This window comes from Ceratotherium simum, chromosome 6 (genome assembly GCF_057802395.1).
Source record: "Ceratotherium simum simum isolate JZ-2026a chromosome 6, ASM5780239v1, whole genome shotgun sequence".
Classification (NCBI taxonomy): domain Eukaryota; kingdom Metazoa; phylum Chordata; class Mammalia; order Perissodactyla; family Rhinocerotidae; genus Ceratotherium; species Ceratotherium simum.
Window position 1 is genome coordinate 61,430,729 of NC_141905.1, and position 18,991 is coordinate 61,449,719.

General features: G+C 56.4%; 1 protein-coding gene across 1 annotated transcript; it reads right to left on the bottom strand.

The window, feature by feature from the left end:
- Positions 1 to 183: 183 nt before the first annotated feature.
- Positions 184 to 18,622, bottom strand: PDZD7 (PDZ domain containing 7). Its single transcript, XM_014785658.2, is given in 16 exon segments — positions 184 to 741; positions 1,155 to 1,255; positions 1,570 to 2,163; positions 2,997 to 3,068; positions 3,237 to 3,328; positions 3,455 to 3,546; positions 7,228 to 7,403; positions 7,996 to 8,046; positions 9,630 to 9,824; positions 10,346 to 10,753; positions 11,134 to 11,194; positions 12,401 to 12,548; positions 12,716 to 12,892; positions 13,418 to 13,592; positions 13,919 to 14,059; positions 18,211 to 18,622. Coding segments are annotated over 16 exon segments (3,105 nt in total). The 5' UTR covers positions 18,434 to 18,622; the 3' UTR covers positions 184 to 342.
- Positions 18,623 to 18,991: the final 369 nt, after the last annotated feature.

Below are 18,991 nucleotides of genomic sequence, written 5' to 3' on the forward strand. Positions count from 1 at the left end.
CAGAGGTGGCATGAGCAAGTGCCCACCCATCCCAAGCTTCAACCTTGGGTGTCTCAACCCCGCTTCTGTCTTGGGAGGTTGAGGACAGTGAGCAGGTGACACAGGCTGCCCAGTAGCACCTTGTCCTTGACACCAAGTTTATCTGGAAAGGGCAGAGCCTCAGTGACAACGGGGGAGGGAAGAGGGAAACCTGAACTACCAGTGTGGAGCTTCGGGAGTAGGCGAGGCAAGCAGGAGAGGGAGGGCCCGAGTCCTCAGGAGGCTGGTAAGGCTGGTGGCAAGGTCTGGAGACGGCAGGAGGATCCTGGGGTCAGTGGGCAGATCTGAGGTCAGAGGGGAGAGTCATGGGACAGGTGGCGAGAGCATGGGGTTAGTATCTGGAGTCTGGAGGGTTGGAGAGGGAACCGGGCTGAGGGTCAGCTGGAGGAGCCTGGCATCAGTGGGAGGGGTCTGGCTCTTGCTGGGAAGACCATTAATGGGAGGTGGTGGGAGGGAGTGGGAGGGAACTGCAGAACCATCAAGGGGTCAGCAGGCAGGGGAATGGTCAGCAGGAAGGCGCTGATCAGTAAGGGCAGACGAGTCAGAGGGTAAGGGTAGTGGGCCAGGCCCAGGGACCCTGACCACAAGCTCCATGGGTTCCCGAGCCTTGTTTCGATAAGCACGACGGATGATGTCCACTGCTCGCTGGTGGGTCACCTGCTCCAGGCTCTCTCCATCCACTGCCACAAGCTCAAAGCCAGCCTGGGATGGGGGTGGGAGAATCACAGCTCTCCGTCCTCAGGTCACCCCCACCCCACCACCCAACCTCTCACCTCCACCAGCTAGGATACTCCTCCCCATCTGGGTGGAGAGGATGGACAATGGGACTGTTGTGCCTGGAGCCATTGGGGGCAGGGTGGGGCGCAGACAATGGCCCTTTGTCCCTTGGGGCCAGGGGTGGAAGAGGATGGGCCGCCCTCAGGCCCAGGCTGGCATGAGGGGACAGAGTTTTCTCCTAGGCCTGCTCATCCTGCAGGCCTGACCCCCTGCTCTCAAGTCTTCTCCCACGACCCGGTCTAGGCATGTCTGGCTGGAAGATGAGCATGTACCTGCCCCTCCTCCTGCCAGAATTCAACTCTGGGCCTAGGGAGAGGGCCCGGGTGCTCTTCACCCACCTGAAGGGTCCCACTGAGGAAGGCCGCCCCCCCAGGGAAGATCTTTTCTATCTTCACTATGGGTTGCAGCTTGGACTCAATGCCCCCAGAAATGCTGATGCCTAGTGAGAGTGAGAAACACCGGGTGACAGTGCAGCCACACCCCTGAAACCCAGAGCTCCCAGGAGAAACTCAAGACCCCGTACCCACATCCAGGGCCCCCAACTTCTCCCAAATCCCCAGATTCTGTTACTACTCAATCCTCAACTCACTCCACTAGATCCCATCCCCCCTAAATCTAGATCCTCCCAACTACACCCCCATACCCAGATTCTTTTCCTAGGCCCAGGCCCCTTTGTCATACCCCAACACCAAGCCTGCCAATCTCATCCAAACCCAAGTGCCCCCTGCCAGGCCAAGTCGCGCCCAGACTCACCCAAGGATTGCTTCATCTTGGACAGCGTGACTGTCTTCAGCTCCCCACTAGGGGCCTTCGTGGCTGCCTCCTTGGCTGTCCAGCCAGTTCCATTCTCAGAGGGGCTTCCACTGCCCCCCACCTTGGCTGCCTGCCCATCCAGAGGTCGTGGCAGAGGGGGCCTGGCCTTCCGAGGCTTGTGGTAGCACCCGTTGGCTGTGCTAGGGGTGGGGCTAGGTGCCGGGGATGGGGAACACCTGCGTCCTGGGGACTTGCCTCGGCCCCGGCTGCGGCTGCGGCTGCGGTTCTGGGCTGGGCCCTGGCTCTTGCTCTGTCGAGGGTCCTCTTGGGTCTGGGGTTCTGTCAGCATCCAATTAGGCCTCAGGGGCCGGGGAGCCACAGGGGGTGGCTGGGGAGGAGGTGTGCAGGTGCTTCGGCGTGGGGCGAAGGCATCTACTGGCACGTCTTGGAGAGGGGTGATTCCTTTATGAGGGTGGCGGGGGGCATAGGCACCCAGGGAGACCTGGAGGCCCCCCAGCCGCTCCCTCAGCTCCCTGTCATCTTCCTCCTCAGAATAGCCGTTCACAGGCAGCAGGTAGAAGCCTCCACGGCTGTCTGGGGAAGAGGGCCAAGAGGGTCAGGCTGCCCCCTTTCACCAGCCCAGGCCACCTCGCCATGCCCAGTCCTTGCCTTTGGTGGTGTAGGGTCTATGAGACCCAGGCCTGGGCTTGCTCAGGCCCTATGGCAGTGCTCCCCACAGTGAGGGACACTGCCCGGCTTCTATTGTCATAGTATCTCAATACTTTCTATTGTAATAGTTACAGTTTTATTTTAACGTGTCTAAGAAAAAATACGACTTGCACACCAAACTGGTGATTTCTCAGAGATTACTGCATAGAATGAGACTAGATTTAAAAAGTGGGTGGGTTTGGGGCCAGCCTGGTGGCATAGTGGTTAAGTTCACGTGCTATGTTTCAGCGGCCTGGGGTTCATGGGTTCGGATCCCGGGCACAGACCTACACACCGCTTATCAAGCCATGCTGTGGCAGCATCCCACATAAAAAATAGAGGAAGATTGGCACAGATGTTAGCTCAGGGACAATCCTCAAGCAAAAAGAGGAAGATGGGCACAGATGTTAGCTCAGGGACAATCTTCCTCAAGCAAAAAGAAGAAGATTGGCACAGATGTTAGCTCAGGGACAATCTTCCTCACTAAAAAGAAAAAAAGTAAGTGGGTTTAAAACCAATTATTAAGTAAATAATAGTACAGGTAGTGAGTGGATGTGATAAAAATGGTTCAGGTGGACAAGGGATTTCCTTCAGGGAACCACACGTACTTATGAAGCCACGACACCCCACGTGCACGGAGCAAGGACAGAAGGCCCGTTCTCCCTTCCCCAATCCCCCAGAGGTGTGCCCCCTCCTTGGGCTCTGGGACTCTGACTGACCAGGCACAGGCGTGATGAGTTGACGCCTGGGCGGTGTGTCCTGCTGGGCTGGTCTCAAGGCAGGAGGCCGTACTGATTGGAGAGAAGAACAGGTCAGAGGCAGGATCCCCCCTGCCAGGCCGCCTGATGGACACAGCTGAAGAGGCTCAGGCAATCTCTGCCCCGCTCTCCACTGGCAGACCCCACCCCCACCCCCACCTGGGGCTCAGTGTCCACAAGTCCTGCCCCGCAGCTGCTGACCTGCCTGGCTCTTGAGGGCCTCAAAAGCCTCCAGCTCCACGGGCATCACCATGCTGTCGAAGCGGCCCAGGTCCGTGGGGGCCACCACACTCCTGGGAGAGGGCAAGAGATGGGGGGTGGGCAAGGGCTCAGTGCTGGGGTGCCAGGAGGGGCTTCAACCCGGGGGAGGTTCGGGGAGGTATCAGGGGTCCTCTTCCTGCCCACAATCCTTGCCCCACCTGATGTCCCTCAGCAGTAGCAGCTTCGTGGGCCTGTCCAGAATGGCCAGCAGGGGCCTCACCAGATCCTCCACACGGCCCTCATGCACATACTGCAGAGAGAGGCACCACAGGTCAGATAGCAGCAGCGACTTCCAGAACTGGGTGAGGGGGAATGCCTGGGCAGGCAGGGGCCCCCCACGTTTAGGAAAGGTTCTCCCCAACCCCAGGCTCTCCACAGGATGGTCTTGGTGAATAGGTGGAAGCCTGCAATAATAATAACAGACCTGTAATAGCAACGACAACAATAACAGCTTTGGGACAGTCACTTTTCTAAGACTTTTACACATGGTCTCTCATTTAGCAACCACCTTGAGAGATGGCGTTAATTATTCCTGTTTTACGGATGAGGAAACTGAGGCTCAGAGAGAAGGACTTTGCCCAAGGCCATGCAGATAAGGAAGTGCAAACAGGGACTGGAACCTGAAAAGTCTGGCTCTGGCCTGCTCTGGTCCCGGAAGAGGATGTGCAGGGAATGGACTCTCCTCCCCACCCCCACCTCCAGGCAGAAGGAAGGAATTTGAGCCAAACACTGGGCTGTGTGCCTGGCTGTCCCAGCACGTGTCTGCACACAGACCTACAAATTAGGCTTTGTTCTGGGCTGGAATGGGGACCTTGGGGAAGGGGTGGCCCCACAGAAAGCTTCTCCAGCCAGTACCCCGGGGTGGAGGCCCTCTGCCTGGCACTGCCCAGATGCCACTAGCCCCACCTTACCCTACCGACGCAAACTGGCAAACTGGAAGCCACCCTACTTGGATAGCACACTGCCCCCTGGTGGTGAGAGGGAGACACGTACTGATTCAGGATGACAGAGCATCCCCGTAGGGCATAGGCAGAAATAGCATGCCCTGGTGGTCAGAATGGGACATTCATAAATATCCGGAAATGAATAAATATAAACTATGTGTGTGGCCCTAAACCACACACAAAGTTACAAGGACCCACACATACACATATTGACAATGCATCCCCTTCTGTCTGGAGAGAGAGACACATAATTGCACAGAACCAGTCACATATGTACACACACTTCAAGCCCACAAACATGCATTCAGCGCCTAGTAAGTACCAGGCCCTGTACTGGGCAGTGGGGGCACAGCGACAAAGATTCTGTTCCAGATTCTCAGGAACTCAGTCTAGTGGGGATGAGGGGCAGAATGAGCCACATGCCCCAATGAACTATAAACCACTGGCAATGAGAGTTCGGAAGATCAGAGTAGGCTTCATGGAGGTGGTGACATTGACACTGACTCTTAAGGATAAATGCAGAGAACAGCATGAAGTTGGGAGGAAAGTGCTCCAAGAGTGATGTGGAGTAATGGGTAGAAAGAGGTTTAACTTGATCAGGGGGTACATGAAGGGCATCCGTGTAGGCTGTGCAGGTTGTGACTACAACGTGAGTTGTGCAATTCATAACCTGCATAAATCTACACGGTATGGGGTTGGCCTGTGGCTTAGCAGTTAAGTGCAGCTGCTCTGTTACTGGTGGCCCGGGGTTCGGATCCTGGGTGCGCACGGACCCACCGCTCCTCCGGCCATGCTGAGGCAGCATCCCACATACAGCAACTAGCAGGATGTGCAACTATAACATACAACTATCTACTGGGGCTTTGGGGGGAAAAAAGGGGAAAAAAAAAAAGGAGGAGGATTGGCAATGGATGTTAGCTCAGGTCTGATCTTCCTCAAAAAAAAAATAAGAAACAAAAAAAACCTACGCCCTGACCAGGGGAAGATGATGACGTGGTGAAGTGGTCACTGTGGGAAAGCTGAGGTTAGCAGGTTGGGGAGTCAAATCAGGGAGGGCCTCGAATATGAGGATAAGGAACTTGTACTCCACTGTGTTCTGCCAAAGATAAGAGGTCACAAGGGGGCTTGCGGAGTGTAACGTGATCAGAGAGGTGGGTTACAGTGCCTGGTCTGCGGCTGTGGAGAGAGGGCTCAGAAGGAGAGAGAGAAGGAAGGCTGGGGTTCGCCGCCACACATTCGAGTCAGTAGGGGAGCTTTCCTAATCATTCCGGCCAGGACTCCACCAGACAGGGTCTGATCTCTTGGTGTGGGTGGGGCTTGGGTCGGGTTTGCGTGGTATGCAGAGCTCCCCAGGTGCTACGGGGGCACAGCAGGAGGCGGTCCTGGGTTGGGCAGGGTGGGAGGGGCAGAGGGATGAGGGAAAATGAGCTCACCAAAGAAACAGACATAGCGCCCCACCTAGTGGCCAGACCTCAGAGTTGCAGGCTCACGCCCCCCCCCCCCCCGCCACTTAGCGCTCAGAGCTGAGCGTGCCGCTGAGTTTAGCCCAAAGCCCCTTAGCTGCCCCCCAACATGCACCCCCATCTGTGGCTCTGCTGTAAACCAGGCCTTGGTAAAGGGATGCATGAATTACCGCGCCTCAGTCTCCAGGTGACACACACATGCCTTAACCAGACACACGCACACTCACACACCCAGATATAATCACAGTTAAGTCGACACAAACCCAGGTACTCCACAGACACGCAAATGCACACATTAACACAGACATACAACTCCCTGCCCTGACCAAGGTAAGGGAGTGTGGGAACCACAAACGACTCCTGAAACTCCTCTGCTTGCCCTTGCCCACAGGCTCACGTGTGCACTGACACGGATTCATCACAGCGAGCCCATCACAGGAAACCTGCGGGTTCTTGAGACAGAGGAATAGGAGAGGGGCTTCCAGTCCTCATGGAGGGGTGACCTGTGCCTCCCGCAGCCTCCCCCACATTCAGGCTACAAGACTCCCTCAAATCTAACCTCCATCCCACCCTGGGACCCTCTGGTTTGTTCGAAATGGAAGGGAACAGAAAACAGCAGTGTAGGTGTTGGGGGAGGCTTGCGGTATGTGGGGGGACAAAAGATTACTTACTCCGGTAACAGAGAAGGGGGCATGAGGCTAGGCCTGTTGTCTGACCCAGGAGCAGATGGAGGCATGGGGTGGGGGTGGGGGGCTGGGGTTAGAGGAGAATGGAGGTAGGGGACTGCAGGGATTCACATCCCCTCCTCATCACCTGTCTGGCTCCTCTCCTCAGCTTAGGAAATTTTTTTATTTTTTTATTTTTTTGTGATGGAGATCAGCCTTGAGCTAATATCCGTGCTAATCCTCCTCTTTTTGCTGAGGAAGATCGGCTCTGAGCTAACATCTATTGCCAATCCTCCTCCTTTTTTTCTTCCCCAAAGCCCCAGTAGAGATAGTTGTATGTCATAGTTGCACATCATTCTAGTTGCTGTATGTGGGACGCGGCCTCAGCATGGCCGGAGAAGTGGTGCGTCGGTGCGTGCCCGGGATCCGAACCCGGGCCGCCAGTAGCGGAGCACGCACACTTAACCGCTAAGCCACTGGGCAGGCCCTCTCCTCAGCTTAAATATCACCTCTTCAAGGAAACCCTCCCAGACTGTACCATCTAATTTGTGCCTCTTGGGTTATTTTCTCATGCTCTTTTCCTTGACCACACTTCACATAATTTGTCACTACGGGTGTCACTCTAGTTATTGTCTATCTCCCCTTCCTGGCTGTGAGGTCAGCAAGTTTGTATGTGTGTGTGTGACTCTGCTTTTACTGACTACTGGCTCCAGAGCATCGAGATACTGTGTCAAGATACTGGCCCCACCAGTATTGGTGACCAGACCAGATACTGGTCAGCAAACAGTGGACTGAATGAATGAGGGGCTGGGTGGCTGACTGACCATGTGCTGGGGCTGAGGGCAGGCTGGAGGCTCACCCGGGAGCAGTGGCGGGTGACTGCCAGCACCTCGTCGTCAGTCAGCAGCCTCCGGGCCAGGTCCTGGATAAGGGGCCGTCGGCTCTCCCAGGCCTGCACCTGTTCATCCACATTGGGCAGCTGGCTGGAGGGGCTCCCGGACCTGGCAGAGAGCAGGGTCCGGCCCCTCTCCTGGTCTGCAGGGCAGGAGCAAAGAGTATGATGAAGGAGCCAGGAGCCATCAAGGGAGGAGGTGGGGCTTCCCTCAATGGTGGTCAGACCCAGAACAGGCCGGCTGAGAGGCCCAGGTGTCCCGACTGAATCCCAGCCTAGCCCAGATGCTTCCAGCCGTGGTCTCCCATAGCAATCTGCCCACCAAGGGAGCTCCACTCCAGGCCCCTCAGCCCCCCAACACAGACCCCTATACCAGTCTGTTCCTTAATGGTATCCCAGCCTAATGCCCCCTGGACCCCCTGAACATGCACCATCATACAGTCTGTTCCCCATTGGAATTCTAGCAGAGGCTCCCTCATCTCCTCAAAATTTGTCTTTGGGAGTCCCAATTCAAGCTCCCCAGTCCTCAAGAAGGCACTCCAATATCTGCCTGCAACCCTACCTTTCCTCAATCCAATTCTTTGAGCTGCTGCCAACACGTACCTCTCTATCTGCCTGATCCCCCATGCTTGACCCCAGCTGAGTTTAGCCCAAAGCCCCTGAGCTGTCCCCCACATGCACTGCATCTGCAGCTCTGCTGTGAACCAGGCCTTGGTAGAGGGATGCATGAATTACCGCGTCTCAGTCTCCAGGTGACAAACTTCTGTACGGGCCCCACTCCCACTGCTGTGAAGAAGAAAGAGGCTCAGCTGAGGCCCTGGCCTCCAATCTGAAAATGGGGGTTGGGGGGCTCAGGACTGGCTGGATCACTGGCTGGAATGGAGAGTTTAGGATGGAAGGAGGTGGGACAGGGAGGCAAGAGGCCAGGCCGTGAGAGTCTGGAAGGCCAGGCTCAAACTAGGGACTTCATTCAAAGGCAATGGGGAGGCAGTGAAGGTTTGGACCAAGAGAGGGTGCGGTCTGAGCTCTGCTTATGGAGATTCATTTGGAGGCAAATGTATGGAGAGAAGAACCCCAAGGACAAAGCTTGCGGGAGCACCTACCTTCAGGGGACAGAGAGAAAAAGAGGAGCCTTTGAAGGAGAGGGAGGAGTGCCCAGAGAGGTGGGGAAGAGCCGGGAGAGAGCAGGCCCGGGGGCTGTGGAAAGAGCGATGGAAAGAGCGAGGGAGGGGGCCTGGCCTGCCTAATTTGAAGAGATTATCTCTCCCATGGGACTGTCACTTTAGACCCCCGAGAGGGGCAGGGCCCAGCTCCTCATCCTCCGGTTGTTTTTGCCTACCCAATAACCATTCTCCCTTCTGGAAAGAGCACCCTGATTTCACCTGAGGACCCCCTTCTCAGTGCAGGTACTTCACAGTGGGCACGTGACCCAGACTGGCTATGAGAGCACCTCCCTCTCTCCCATGGCACAGTGATTCCCCTGGCCATGTAATCCCAGCTGGGCCAATGAGAGCCTGGGACTTCAGCTGGAACTATTTAAGAAGCTCTCTTGTCCCTGGGTTGCTAAGTGACAGTGGCCATCTTCCCTCCAGGTGGGCACAGCTTGCATGATAATGAAGCCAATCCAGGGGAAAGTGGAACCAAAAGATGGAGGGGGCAGATATCTGACTGTTTAAACCTTTAGACCCAGCTTAGATCAGTAGCCGAGCCAAGAAGTGCTTTTTCAAGCCAGTTGGAGTTGGTTTCTGTCACAGGTAACCCCAAGAGTCTTAACTCAGCCACTCTTAGTCCAGTCTGTGAATCTCACCCAAGAGATGAAAGGCCCTCTGTGAGGGTCCTTGGGAAGCCCCTGACATGAGTGAAGCCTGCCTAGGCCCTTCTGCCTGGGCGCTGATCTAGAAATGGCTTTGCTCAAGGATGGTTCTAGAACTGGGCAGGGCCTGTGGAACTCTGGCTAAGGGAGGTGAAGCCAAATACTCTAGGAAAGGAGTGCCCTTCCCCCGTCAGCACCAAGAGCACAGGGATCTGACCCCAGCTCTTCCACTTCCTTTGATGCTCTGACTCTATCAGCTTTCCCTTCTGTGAAATGGGGAGATGAGGCAGGACAACAATGACCACTACATTTTCTGAGCACCTTGTGTGTGCCAGACAATGTATTAAGTGACTCACATACACTAATTCACTGATTCCTCACTGTTCCTAAAGAAATAGGTGTTATTACTCCATTTTACTCATGGGGCAACTGAGGCTCACGGGGTGGAGTAGGCCTCACAGCTAGTAACAGGCAGTATGGGATTTCAACCCAGAGCTGCCGGACGCCAGAGTGGACTTCACCTCTGTCCTCCCCGTCTGACCCGCCTGGCACTTACCTTTCTGCATGTCCAGGCGAGGGCGGGGCTTGGCCGGGCTCCCTCTGTCCAGCGTCCAGGCCTCTCTGCACCCGTCCCCTGCCAGCCGCCCCTGCCACCCTCCCTTGAAGAAGAGGTTCATCAGTGTCTTGGAGCGCTGCAGGGCCCCCTTCTCCCCAGGGGACCCTGACTTCTTCTTCCGTTGCTTCTTCTCTTCTGCAGACACGAGGGAGCACCCGGGGGGCTAGAGGGTGGGCAGAAGGGAAGGCCAAGGGGCAGGGGTGTGGGGAGGGGCAGAGAGAAGGGAGAGTAGGGGGCAGACAGGATCTGCAGCCATGTGGGGAGGTAGGGATGGGATGGGGATGGGGGTGGGGGTAGTGTTCCTCCTCCAACTTTCCACCTCTCCCCTACCCCACACCTACGGCCATGTGAGGAATCTCCTCGAGGGCTGGAGTGGCTGTGTGTGTGTGTGTGTGTAGACAGGCCTGGGAGGTCTAGGATGGAGGGGCTGGCTTAGGGCTGGTTTGGGGCCCAGAGCTGACAGGATGGTTTTGGGCCTGGGACTGGTTTAAAATGGAGCCCAGAGCAGGGTCTGAGTGTATTCTGGGGCTGAGTTTGGGGCTGGGGCTGGGGCTGGGGCAAAGCCTGAGGCAAAGAGAGGTTTGGGGCCCAGGACAGGGTATGAGGTTTTGGATGGGGGCTTCAGAGAGAGCAGCAGCCACCCATCCCCCACGTACCCCACAAGGTCAGGTGGCTCTGGGATCGTGTGATAGGGGGCCGGGGTTGGCTGAGGGCCAGCAGCAGAGCAGTCTTGGGGGACTCAGAGAGTGCAGAGTCAAGGCGGCGGGTGGGCGGGGGTCCATCAGAGCGGATGGCTGTGTCCCTGAGGATGACGGTGGGCCGCACACTGCACCAGGTCTCCATGTGGCCCCCCATGTCGGGCTCTGTCTGCATAGCTGTGTCTGCCCGGCCCCAGCCTGGGCCATGGCCGCCCGGGTCCTCAGGCCCCAGACAGACATCCATGCGGTCTGAGGGCAGGGAGCCCGAGCCCTCAGCTGAGCTGTAGGGGGCACTGGAGGCGTATGAAGAGACGCTGGAGCTGCTCTCAGAGGCCGGGGACAGCTGCTGCAGCACCCCGTTGCTCACTGTGGGCAGTGGGGAAGGCAGGGGCATCTCAGGGCCCTGCCTGGGTTGCAGACCACCCCTGGGCTTGGGGGTGGGGGCGCGTTGGGCAGCAGCCAAGGTTGGAAGAACAGGGTCTTGGGAACTGGCTGCTCAGCGGTCTTGCCAATGACACATTGCAAGACCTTAGGCAAGTCACTTCTCCTCCATTCGCCCCCTGGGACTCAGCCCCCAGGAGAGCCTGGAACTGAACCTGCAATTTCTCAGAGGAGAGCCCATGCCTCTGGGCAGTGTGAAAGTCCCGCGGAGATCTTGGTCCACCTGCCTGTTTATTCTTCAGACTCCGGCCCCACCCTCCGACCTCAGCCCTTTCCCTCTAACCTTGGGGGCCTGAGCCACTTACGGCGGTCCAGCCAACAGTACTCAGAAACCATCTCTTTGTAGGCAGGGTACCGGCCAGTCTCCTGGGGAGGGCATGGTGGACATAGGAGGGCATGAAGGAATGGGTGAGAAGGGAGTGTAAGAACGGAAGAGTGATGAGACAGGAGTAAACTTTTCAGCCCCATTACTCTCCTCCAAGTTCATCATGCTCTAGCCACCCGGGCCACTTCATTTCTGAACACACCAAGTCCCTCTATACCTCAGGGCCTTTGTACTTGTGGATGCTTCTGCCTGGATTCTCCTTCTTCTGCTCATCTTATGGCTAGCTCCTTCTCCCTCTTCAGGTGTTGCCTCCTCAGAGAGGCCTGCCCTGACCCCCTGGCTAATAGGGCCTCTCAAATTACCCCATCCCATCTCTCCGTTAATTTCCTTATAGCATTTGTCACCGTCTGCGGGCATCTAGTTTATTTGTCGTCTCCCCCCAGCAGCAGAGACCTTGCCCGTCTTGTTCACTCTTACAGCCCTAGGACCTGGCGTAGAGGCCATCATGGAGTCTGTACTCAAAAATACTGAATGAATGAATGAGGGGCAGGTGGGAGAGAGGAGTGTTTGGGATAATTTGAGAGGAAGGAAAGGGAGACAGGGGATGTGGGAGAGGCGAGAAATAGAGGTGCTGGTGGGGGGATGGCAGAGGAGGCACTGCATGGCGAGACGGGTGAAGGCCCTGAAAGGGAGAAGGGTGGAGTGGGGCCGGGATTGGGCACTAGGGGAGAGGGAGGCATTGCTTCCTCCAGGAGCCAGAATGAGAGGACCTGATCCTCGGGCAAGTGTGAGACCCACATGAATAATGAATCCAAGCGTCTCCCCTGAAATCCAATCTCTGGCTCAGCCAGTCCTTGCCCTGGGTCTCGAGGATGCCCGCCACCCAGGTTCTGCCCCAAGCCCAGTTACCACCCCACCCTTCTCAGTGGGACATTTTCTCCTTTCAACCCCCGGCCTCCACCACTCATATGAAAGGGCACTGCCCTAAGAGTCTGGGGAACAGGCCTGGAGCCAGGCCCTACTACTGACCAGCTGAGTAATTGACTCTGCTTCCTCAGTTACTTTGCCTCTCATAGCCTCAGTTTCTTCTTCTGTGAAATAGGGATGAGAACAGTACCTGCCCTATCTCTCACGTGGCTGTGGAAAAGTCATCAATTGCAGAGCAATGGGCATAATTAAGTACTAGAGTGCTCTGGGAAGTCCTTCCTACAGTCTGGCCTCTCCCTGACTCCCACAGTCCTGCCCACCTTGACGGTCAACATGATGTGTGTTTGGCCCTTCAGCACCTCCACGGCCTGGCTGTGGCTGATGTCGTCGAACCTGACACCGTTGGCCGCCAGGACCTGGTCCCCGACCTTGATGCCGTTCTCCTCAGCCAGCCCGCCATGGTCCACTCTGGGGTCAGACAGGAGGCTGTCTGATAGGCCACCTGGCCTGCCCTCCCTCACCCCATTCCAGACTCTCTTCACCTGGATACAGCAATGCCCCAGGCAAACTCCTTGACCCTCCTCCTGGTGACCCCTGACCCCTCCCCAAGCCCCACCCCTGACCTAGGCCCTCACTTGGACACATAGATGCCCAGGCCAAACTCCTTGCCCCCGCGGATGTTGAAGCCCAGGCAGAAGTCGTCCGAGGTTGTGTACAGGTGGACGATGCGTCGCGCGCCATCCTCTGAGCTGCTATCCGACGGCGCCGAACTGCACTTCTCCACTACCAGCCGCCGGTTCACCACATCCACCCTGGGACAACAGCAAGGGGCCCTCAGCATGGGCCCCCCATCCACCACCACCCACTTCCTCTCCTCGCGTCCACCCCGACAACTGCATGGGAAAGGAGGGGTTGCCTTTGAGGGTCTCCCCAGGCCTCAGAGCTTCAGTAGGACATAGATCTCATCAAATCTGGGGAACCATCCTAATCTCCTCTTTTTATTGAGCAGCTATAGAGTGCCAGGCCCCATGTCACACCCTCGAGGCCCCTGAGGGAGAGGCGCTGTTACTATCCCAGACTCACAGCAGCAGCCGCGAGGGGGCAGGGCCACTGGGGTCTGGGACAGCAGAGCTGTTGGGAAGAGGGCTGGGGGAGAGACATGGCCTTTTCTCATTTCAAAGTCATGCCTTAGGATCCCTGTGTTTCCAGTGCCAGGGGGCAGGGAGAGCAGAAGCCATACCAGCCAGGCCCCATGCAGAGTCCTGCGCCCTCAGGCTCTTCTGCCAGGGCTTTGGGTGGTGGTGCTGGGTGGGCAGGGTGGGGCCAGGCCTTCTCACCATGTGGTCTTCTCCTTGGAGAATTTGATGCCCGGCACGCGGCCCATGCGCCTCACCATCATGTGGAGCCGGCTGCTGCCCGTCAGCACCTTCACCGCGCTGCCCATGGTGGTGCTCTCCAAGCTCAGCCCATTCACCTCCGTGATCTTGTCTCCCACGCACAGGCCAGCCCGCTCTGCACCGGGGGAGGGGGTGGCTGGCGTGGGCCACTGGGAGAAGTCCCTCAGCGTGAGGCTGAGCCTTCCCCATCAGACCAGGCTCCCTGGGGTAAAACTTCTATGAGACTGGAGATTCCCAGCTAGGGGCTGAGTATCTGCTATTAGACTAGGGACTGGTCCATTAGCCCACTCCGCCCTGGGAGGGAGCCCTTTCTCTCCATTGGCTCAAGCCCTCCAAATCTGAGGACCCTTTCCTCCCATCCCTGATAACAGCACTCCCACACCCCACTGGGGTGGGGGTCACATCCTAAGCCAGGACCTCACCCCTGGGGGCCCCACTCACCTGCACTGCTCCCCTCCTCCACCTTGCTGACGAAGATACCCAGGCCATGCTCAGAGCCGCCCCGCACACTGAACCCCAGCCTCCCTGCTGGACTCTTCTCCACCCGGACTGCATGGATGATGTCGCTCTCATCACTGTTGGCTGTGGGGGGGGAGACACAGGCATGACTTCCACGCCCATTCTGGGAACAGAGGACACCCTGGGTTCCCCAGCTTGGGTCCTGCAAAGGCTGGGTTGCTGGGCACAGGCACCTAGGGCCCTAAATGGGGGGGGGGGAGCCAATTTCTGAGTCCTCTCTGGGTGATCTTGAGACCACGGGCCAAGGATGGTGCAGAAGCAGGTAGGACAGGACTCCATGCTAGAAGACACTGTTCTCCTTCCCTCATAATATAGGGGTATGTGTGTGTGTATGTGTGTGTATCCAATGCTTACTAAACTTCCCATGCCCACAGGCCTGGAATAGGCCAAATTCCTAAAAATCCTGCCACTCTGAGGGTCAGATGGATAGAAAAGAGGTTCAAGACTCCGCTCTCTAGAGCACAGTTGAGGGAGTCTGTGCTCTTCAGCTTGCAGCAGAAATGAGTATGTTCATTCTATCTTCAAATAGTTGAAGAGCTATTCTGTGAAAGGTATTAGATGTTTTTGTCTGTGTAAGCTGGAGGGCAGAACCAAGCCCACATAGTGGAGTGAGATGGAGGCAGATTTACTCAGAGAAAACCTTCTAAAACCAGCTGTCAGACAATGGAATGAATTTTCCAGGACAGAGAGTGAGTACCCCATCTTTGGAGGTATACAAGCTGAGACTTGGTAAATCCCTGTCTGGGATGTTGTGGAAGGATCCCTGAGGACCCTTTTATCTCCTAGACTCTGGGATTCCGGGGGTGAGGAATGTAGGAGCTACCTGACTACACGAGGACAGAAACCCAAAACACCACCATGTTGCGGTACATACCCAGAGCCCAGAGCAGTCCTCTCAGTCAGTACTGGGGCAAGTCAGGGGAAGGGGGTCCCTAGCTGGAGCTGTCAGGGAAGGTTTCTTGGAAGACTAAGATGGGTGGGATTTGGATGGGGGGAGGGAAAGGGGAGGGCACTGATGAGGATGGAGGGAGCAAGGGCTCAGAGGTGGCTCCTTGAGGAGGCCTTTTGCTTAGAGAAAAGTGAGAAGACTGGAGGGGTAAGTTGGCTTCCGGGTGAGAAGGTGAGATTTCTTCCTGGGCAAGGCTTACTCTAGCTGTGTTTGAGAGGGAGAAATCACACACACCCACACACACATACACACACACGTCTCTTTGATCTAAGAGAAATCAGGTTACAATGCATGACCAGGGTGGCTCAGGAAGAAGTCCCCAAGGGGAGCCTGTGGGCAGGGATGATACAGGAGAGACAGGGGAGATCCTGGGGCTTCCTGGCTGATTCTGTCTGCACAGGCCTCAGGACCTTTTCGGCCCAGCTAGGGAGACTTTTGCTCTCCCACCTGCCAGCGCTCTTTCTCCTCAGTCCCTCCCTGGGCCTTCCTAGGGCCCTGGGCCAGGGGGTGCCAAATCTGGGGTTTTGAGCCTAGGAGCTTGGGGCCTCTGAGGATGGAACCTTCTCTACCTCCACTGCCCTAGCCTGGGCCACCAAGCTCTCCCTCCAGGCACTCTGTTGCCTCCTGACTATCTCTCCACTTCTGTTCTTGCCCCCTTTAATCCATCCTTTACACAATGGCCAGAGTCAGCCTGTATAACATACCATGCCTTTCCTCTGACGAAAAACTTTAATGCCTGCCCCTGCTTCTAGAAGGAACTCCACACTCCCCCCATGCCTAACAAGGCCCTCCATGGGCTTTCCTCTGTGCCCCTCTCTACCCTCATCTCCCTGGCCTCACTGAGATTTGGCCACACTGACCTCCTTCCTGTTCCTCCCGCAGGCCATGTCCTTTCTCTCTGCCTGCAATATCTTGCCCAGACATTCAGAAAGCTGGCTCCTAGGCCTCAGTCCCTCCTGACTCAGATACCACTTTCTCAGAGAAGCCTTCCTAGACGACGCTACCTAAGAAAGTCCCTTCCCCCTCCTCCCACATCATCTCTGTTAGAGTGGTTCTCAAAGTGTGGTCCCCAGACCAACAGCATCAGCAGCACCTGGGAACATACTAAAATGTGAATTCTCAGGCTTTACCAAAGACCCACTGAGTCAGAAGTTCTGGGTGGAGGACCCAGCAATCTGTCTTTAACAAGCCCCCCAGGCAATTCTGATGTATTCTAAAGTCTGAGAACCACTACTCTATCATATCATCCAAATTAGTACCTTCAAGATTCTTACCATCCTTGCTCATTATTTGCTTATTCATATTATTATTTAGTATCTGTCTCCTTTCACTAGACTAGAAGCTCAGTCAGGGTAGGGACTTTGGAATTCCTTTCCACCAACATATCCCCAGTATATTGCACAGTGCTTAATATTTGCTAAGTATTTTTTGAATAAATAAAAGAACGAATGGATGAATGAATGAATAAACAAGGAGCTAGGAGAGTGAGGAGAAAGGGCTGGTTCGGATTAAAGATAATGCATTTTCTCTGGGACCAGTTGAGTTTGAGGAGCTGGTGGGACCTCATGGGGGTGATGTGGGTGGCAGTCTTCCCCTTCCCACTGTTTCTCCTTTTCAGTTACTTTCAGCCTCTGGAATGGTCTCAATAATAACATGGGGGAGGGGTTGCAGGCTGCAGTGAGTTGGGAGATGTTTGTAATCAGGCAGAGGGGAGGATTCTGAGCTCAGAGGCTCCCAGCCCAGACAGGCTAGGGGCCAGCTGGTCAGAACAATGCCCCAGTACTTCCATTGCTAGAAGATGCTGCTCCCCTGGCTGCACCAGGGCACTAGAGTGAGGCAGAGGGACAGAGCAATCATGGAACTTCTGGAAGAGGATCTTTAGAGGGACAGTGGACATAGCCCTTGCACCATAGCCAGCACAGTGCCTGTGGGTGTGTGAGGTGAGGTAGAGCATAGTTCTTTGAATACAATGGGACTCATAGGGGCAGGGCTGCAGGGTCTTCCCCCTCCCCTCCATGTCTCCTAGCTCCTCTGGGGACTTCTGCTCTATGACCAGAATGACAGTGGTGACCCTCAGCAGCACCCTGCTGCTCACCTGAGGGTGAGGCCAAGCATGGTGGATGATGAGGGTGAGCACGCTGGGCCACCAGGTGCAGGAAAGTCTGCTCCCTGAGCAACACGCTCCACCCCTGCCCCAGTGGCCCGGGTAGGGGAACAGAGATGCCCAGCTGGGTCAGAGGGGAGGAGCAGGGTCTGAAAATTCCAGTCTAGGATCCAGCCAGGGAAGCTCTGCTGGCTGAGAGAGAGGAGGGGAGCTGGAGATATTTATCTGGTCCTGCTCACAGAAAGCCGAGGCCCAGGGGGCCCCCGCTCCCCCAGTGGCATTCAAGGTCCTGCCTTGCTCACCGGCTCTTTGTCGCCTCACATCTGTCACTACAGCCAAGCTGTCTCCTAAGTGCCCCGCCTGCCCCCCCCCACCGTGCTCCGTGCTTTCCACCTCCAACCTTTGTCCGCGACACCTCCACCCCACCACCAGCTGTTATTGCTCTGTCTCTAAGCCCTGCTACACTGTAAACTTCTGGAAGGTGAAGATTGAGCCTTATTTCTCTCTAGGTCCCCTGTAGGACCTAACTAGCGCTGGCATAAAATAGCTGTGCAATGAAACAGCATTAAGCAACTGCATAAGATTAGGTGTCCCCCTCCTTCAGGGCCCAGCCATGGGGCTCCCTCCCTGACCCTCAACCCTCCTCTTCTCCTCCCTCATTTGCTGCTCTACCTCTATTTCCTTCCTTCTGCACCTGAAGCCTTTAATTCTCTCTGCCCAACTGCGCACTGACACCTCACAGCCCAGCACAGAGCTGGTCACACAGTGGGCTGCTTGATGGAGGATGTCCTTCTCCATCCTGCCCCACCCCCAAAGGCATCCACAAATGGGTTTGGAGAAAGGCAGAGTCCATGGGAGGGAGGGGCCAATTCAATATCCTGCCTTGCTCACTTGGGGGCTAGCATACCACACATACCTCCCTCCATGCCCCTATCTCCCACCTCTGACCTCTCTATGATCCTGGAACCCTAAAGGATTAGCCTGAAAGTGAGAAAAGGATAGATGAGGAAGAGAGTATGGGTCTCCAGGTGCCCCCCATCCCTATGACTCCCATCTCTTGAGTTCCCCCACTCATATTGGCTCTGCCTCCTCCTACTTGGCACCCGCTGTCCCCTACCCACCCCCTCAGCTCCCAGGACCATGGCAGGGCCCCACTCCCACCTTCGATGGGGGAGTTGATGAGGATGACTCTGCCCATGGGCGATGAGGCTCGGATTCCACGGGGGGGCCCATTAAGCAGCCGCCGCTTCTTCCTCAGCAGGTATCGCGTTGCGGAGCCCGAGTCGCTGCCCAGGTGGCCTCGGGAGGAGAGGGAGCTCAGAGAGCCAGAGCTTAGGTCTCCGAGGCCCAGGGGGTCGAAGCCCACTGCAAAACCGCGCGCCATGGTGGCTAGACTGGGATGGCGCCCTACAGGTCCAGAAGGAACCTGCTAGCTCTCAAGAGGAAGGCCCGGCGTGCTCCGAGCTCCATGAGCCTTCTGTGCGGCACTGGGGTCTCAGTGACCCTAAGCCCTCCACCTCCGCTGCCTCTCGGGAGTGTGCGCTCCAGGCCTGCGCAGGGAGAGCAAGGATTGGGGGAGGGGTGTGAAGGCTGCCCCCCAGAATTTGCACCCTTCCCCCTAGTTTGAGCATCCTGACCTCCCATGCCTTAGGCCCCTCACCTCTCCCATCCCTGGCCAGAGAAACCCCCAATCCAGGCACCATCGTGGACTTTTGGAGATATTTATACAACAAAGTAGGTGGGAACCTCTCATTCACCTCTCGTTCCTGCTCTCAGCTGAGTCATCTACTCCCGTCCCTGGGCCTCAGTAGAGGTTGAGAGAGTGGAGATGGGATAACTGAGGGCCCTAGGGCTTCAAGCGGTGTGAGAGAAAGTGGGGCCAGGAGAGTTCACTGCACCACCTCTCCTGTGTATGTGGGTAGGGGGCCAGCTCCTGGGGCGT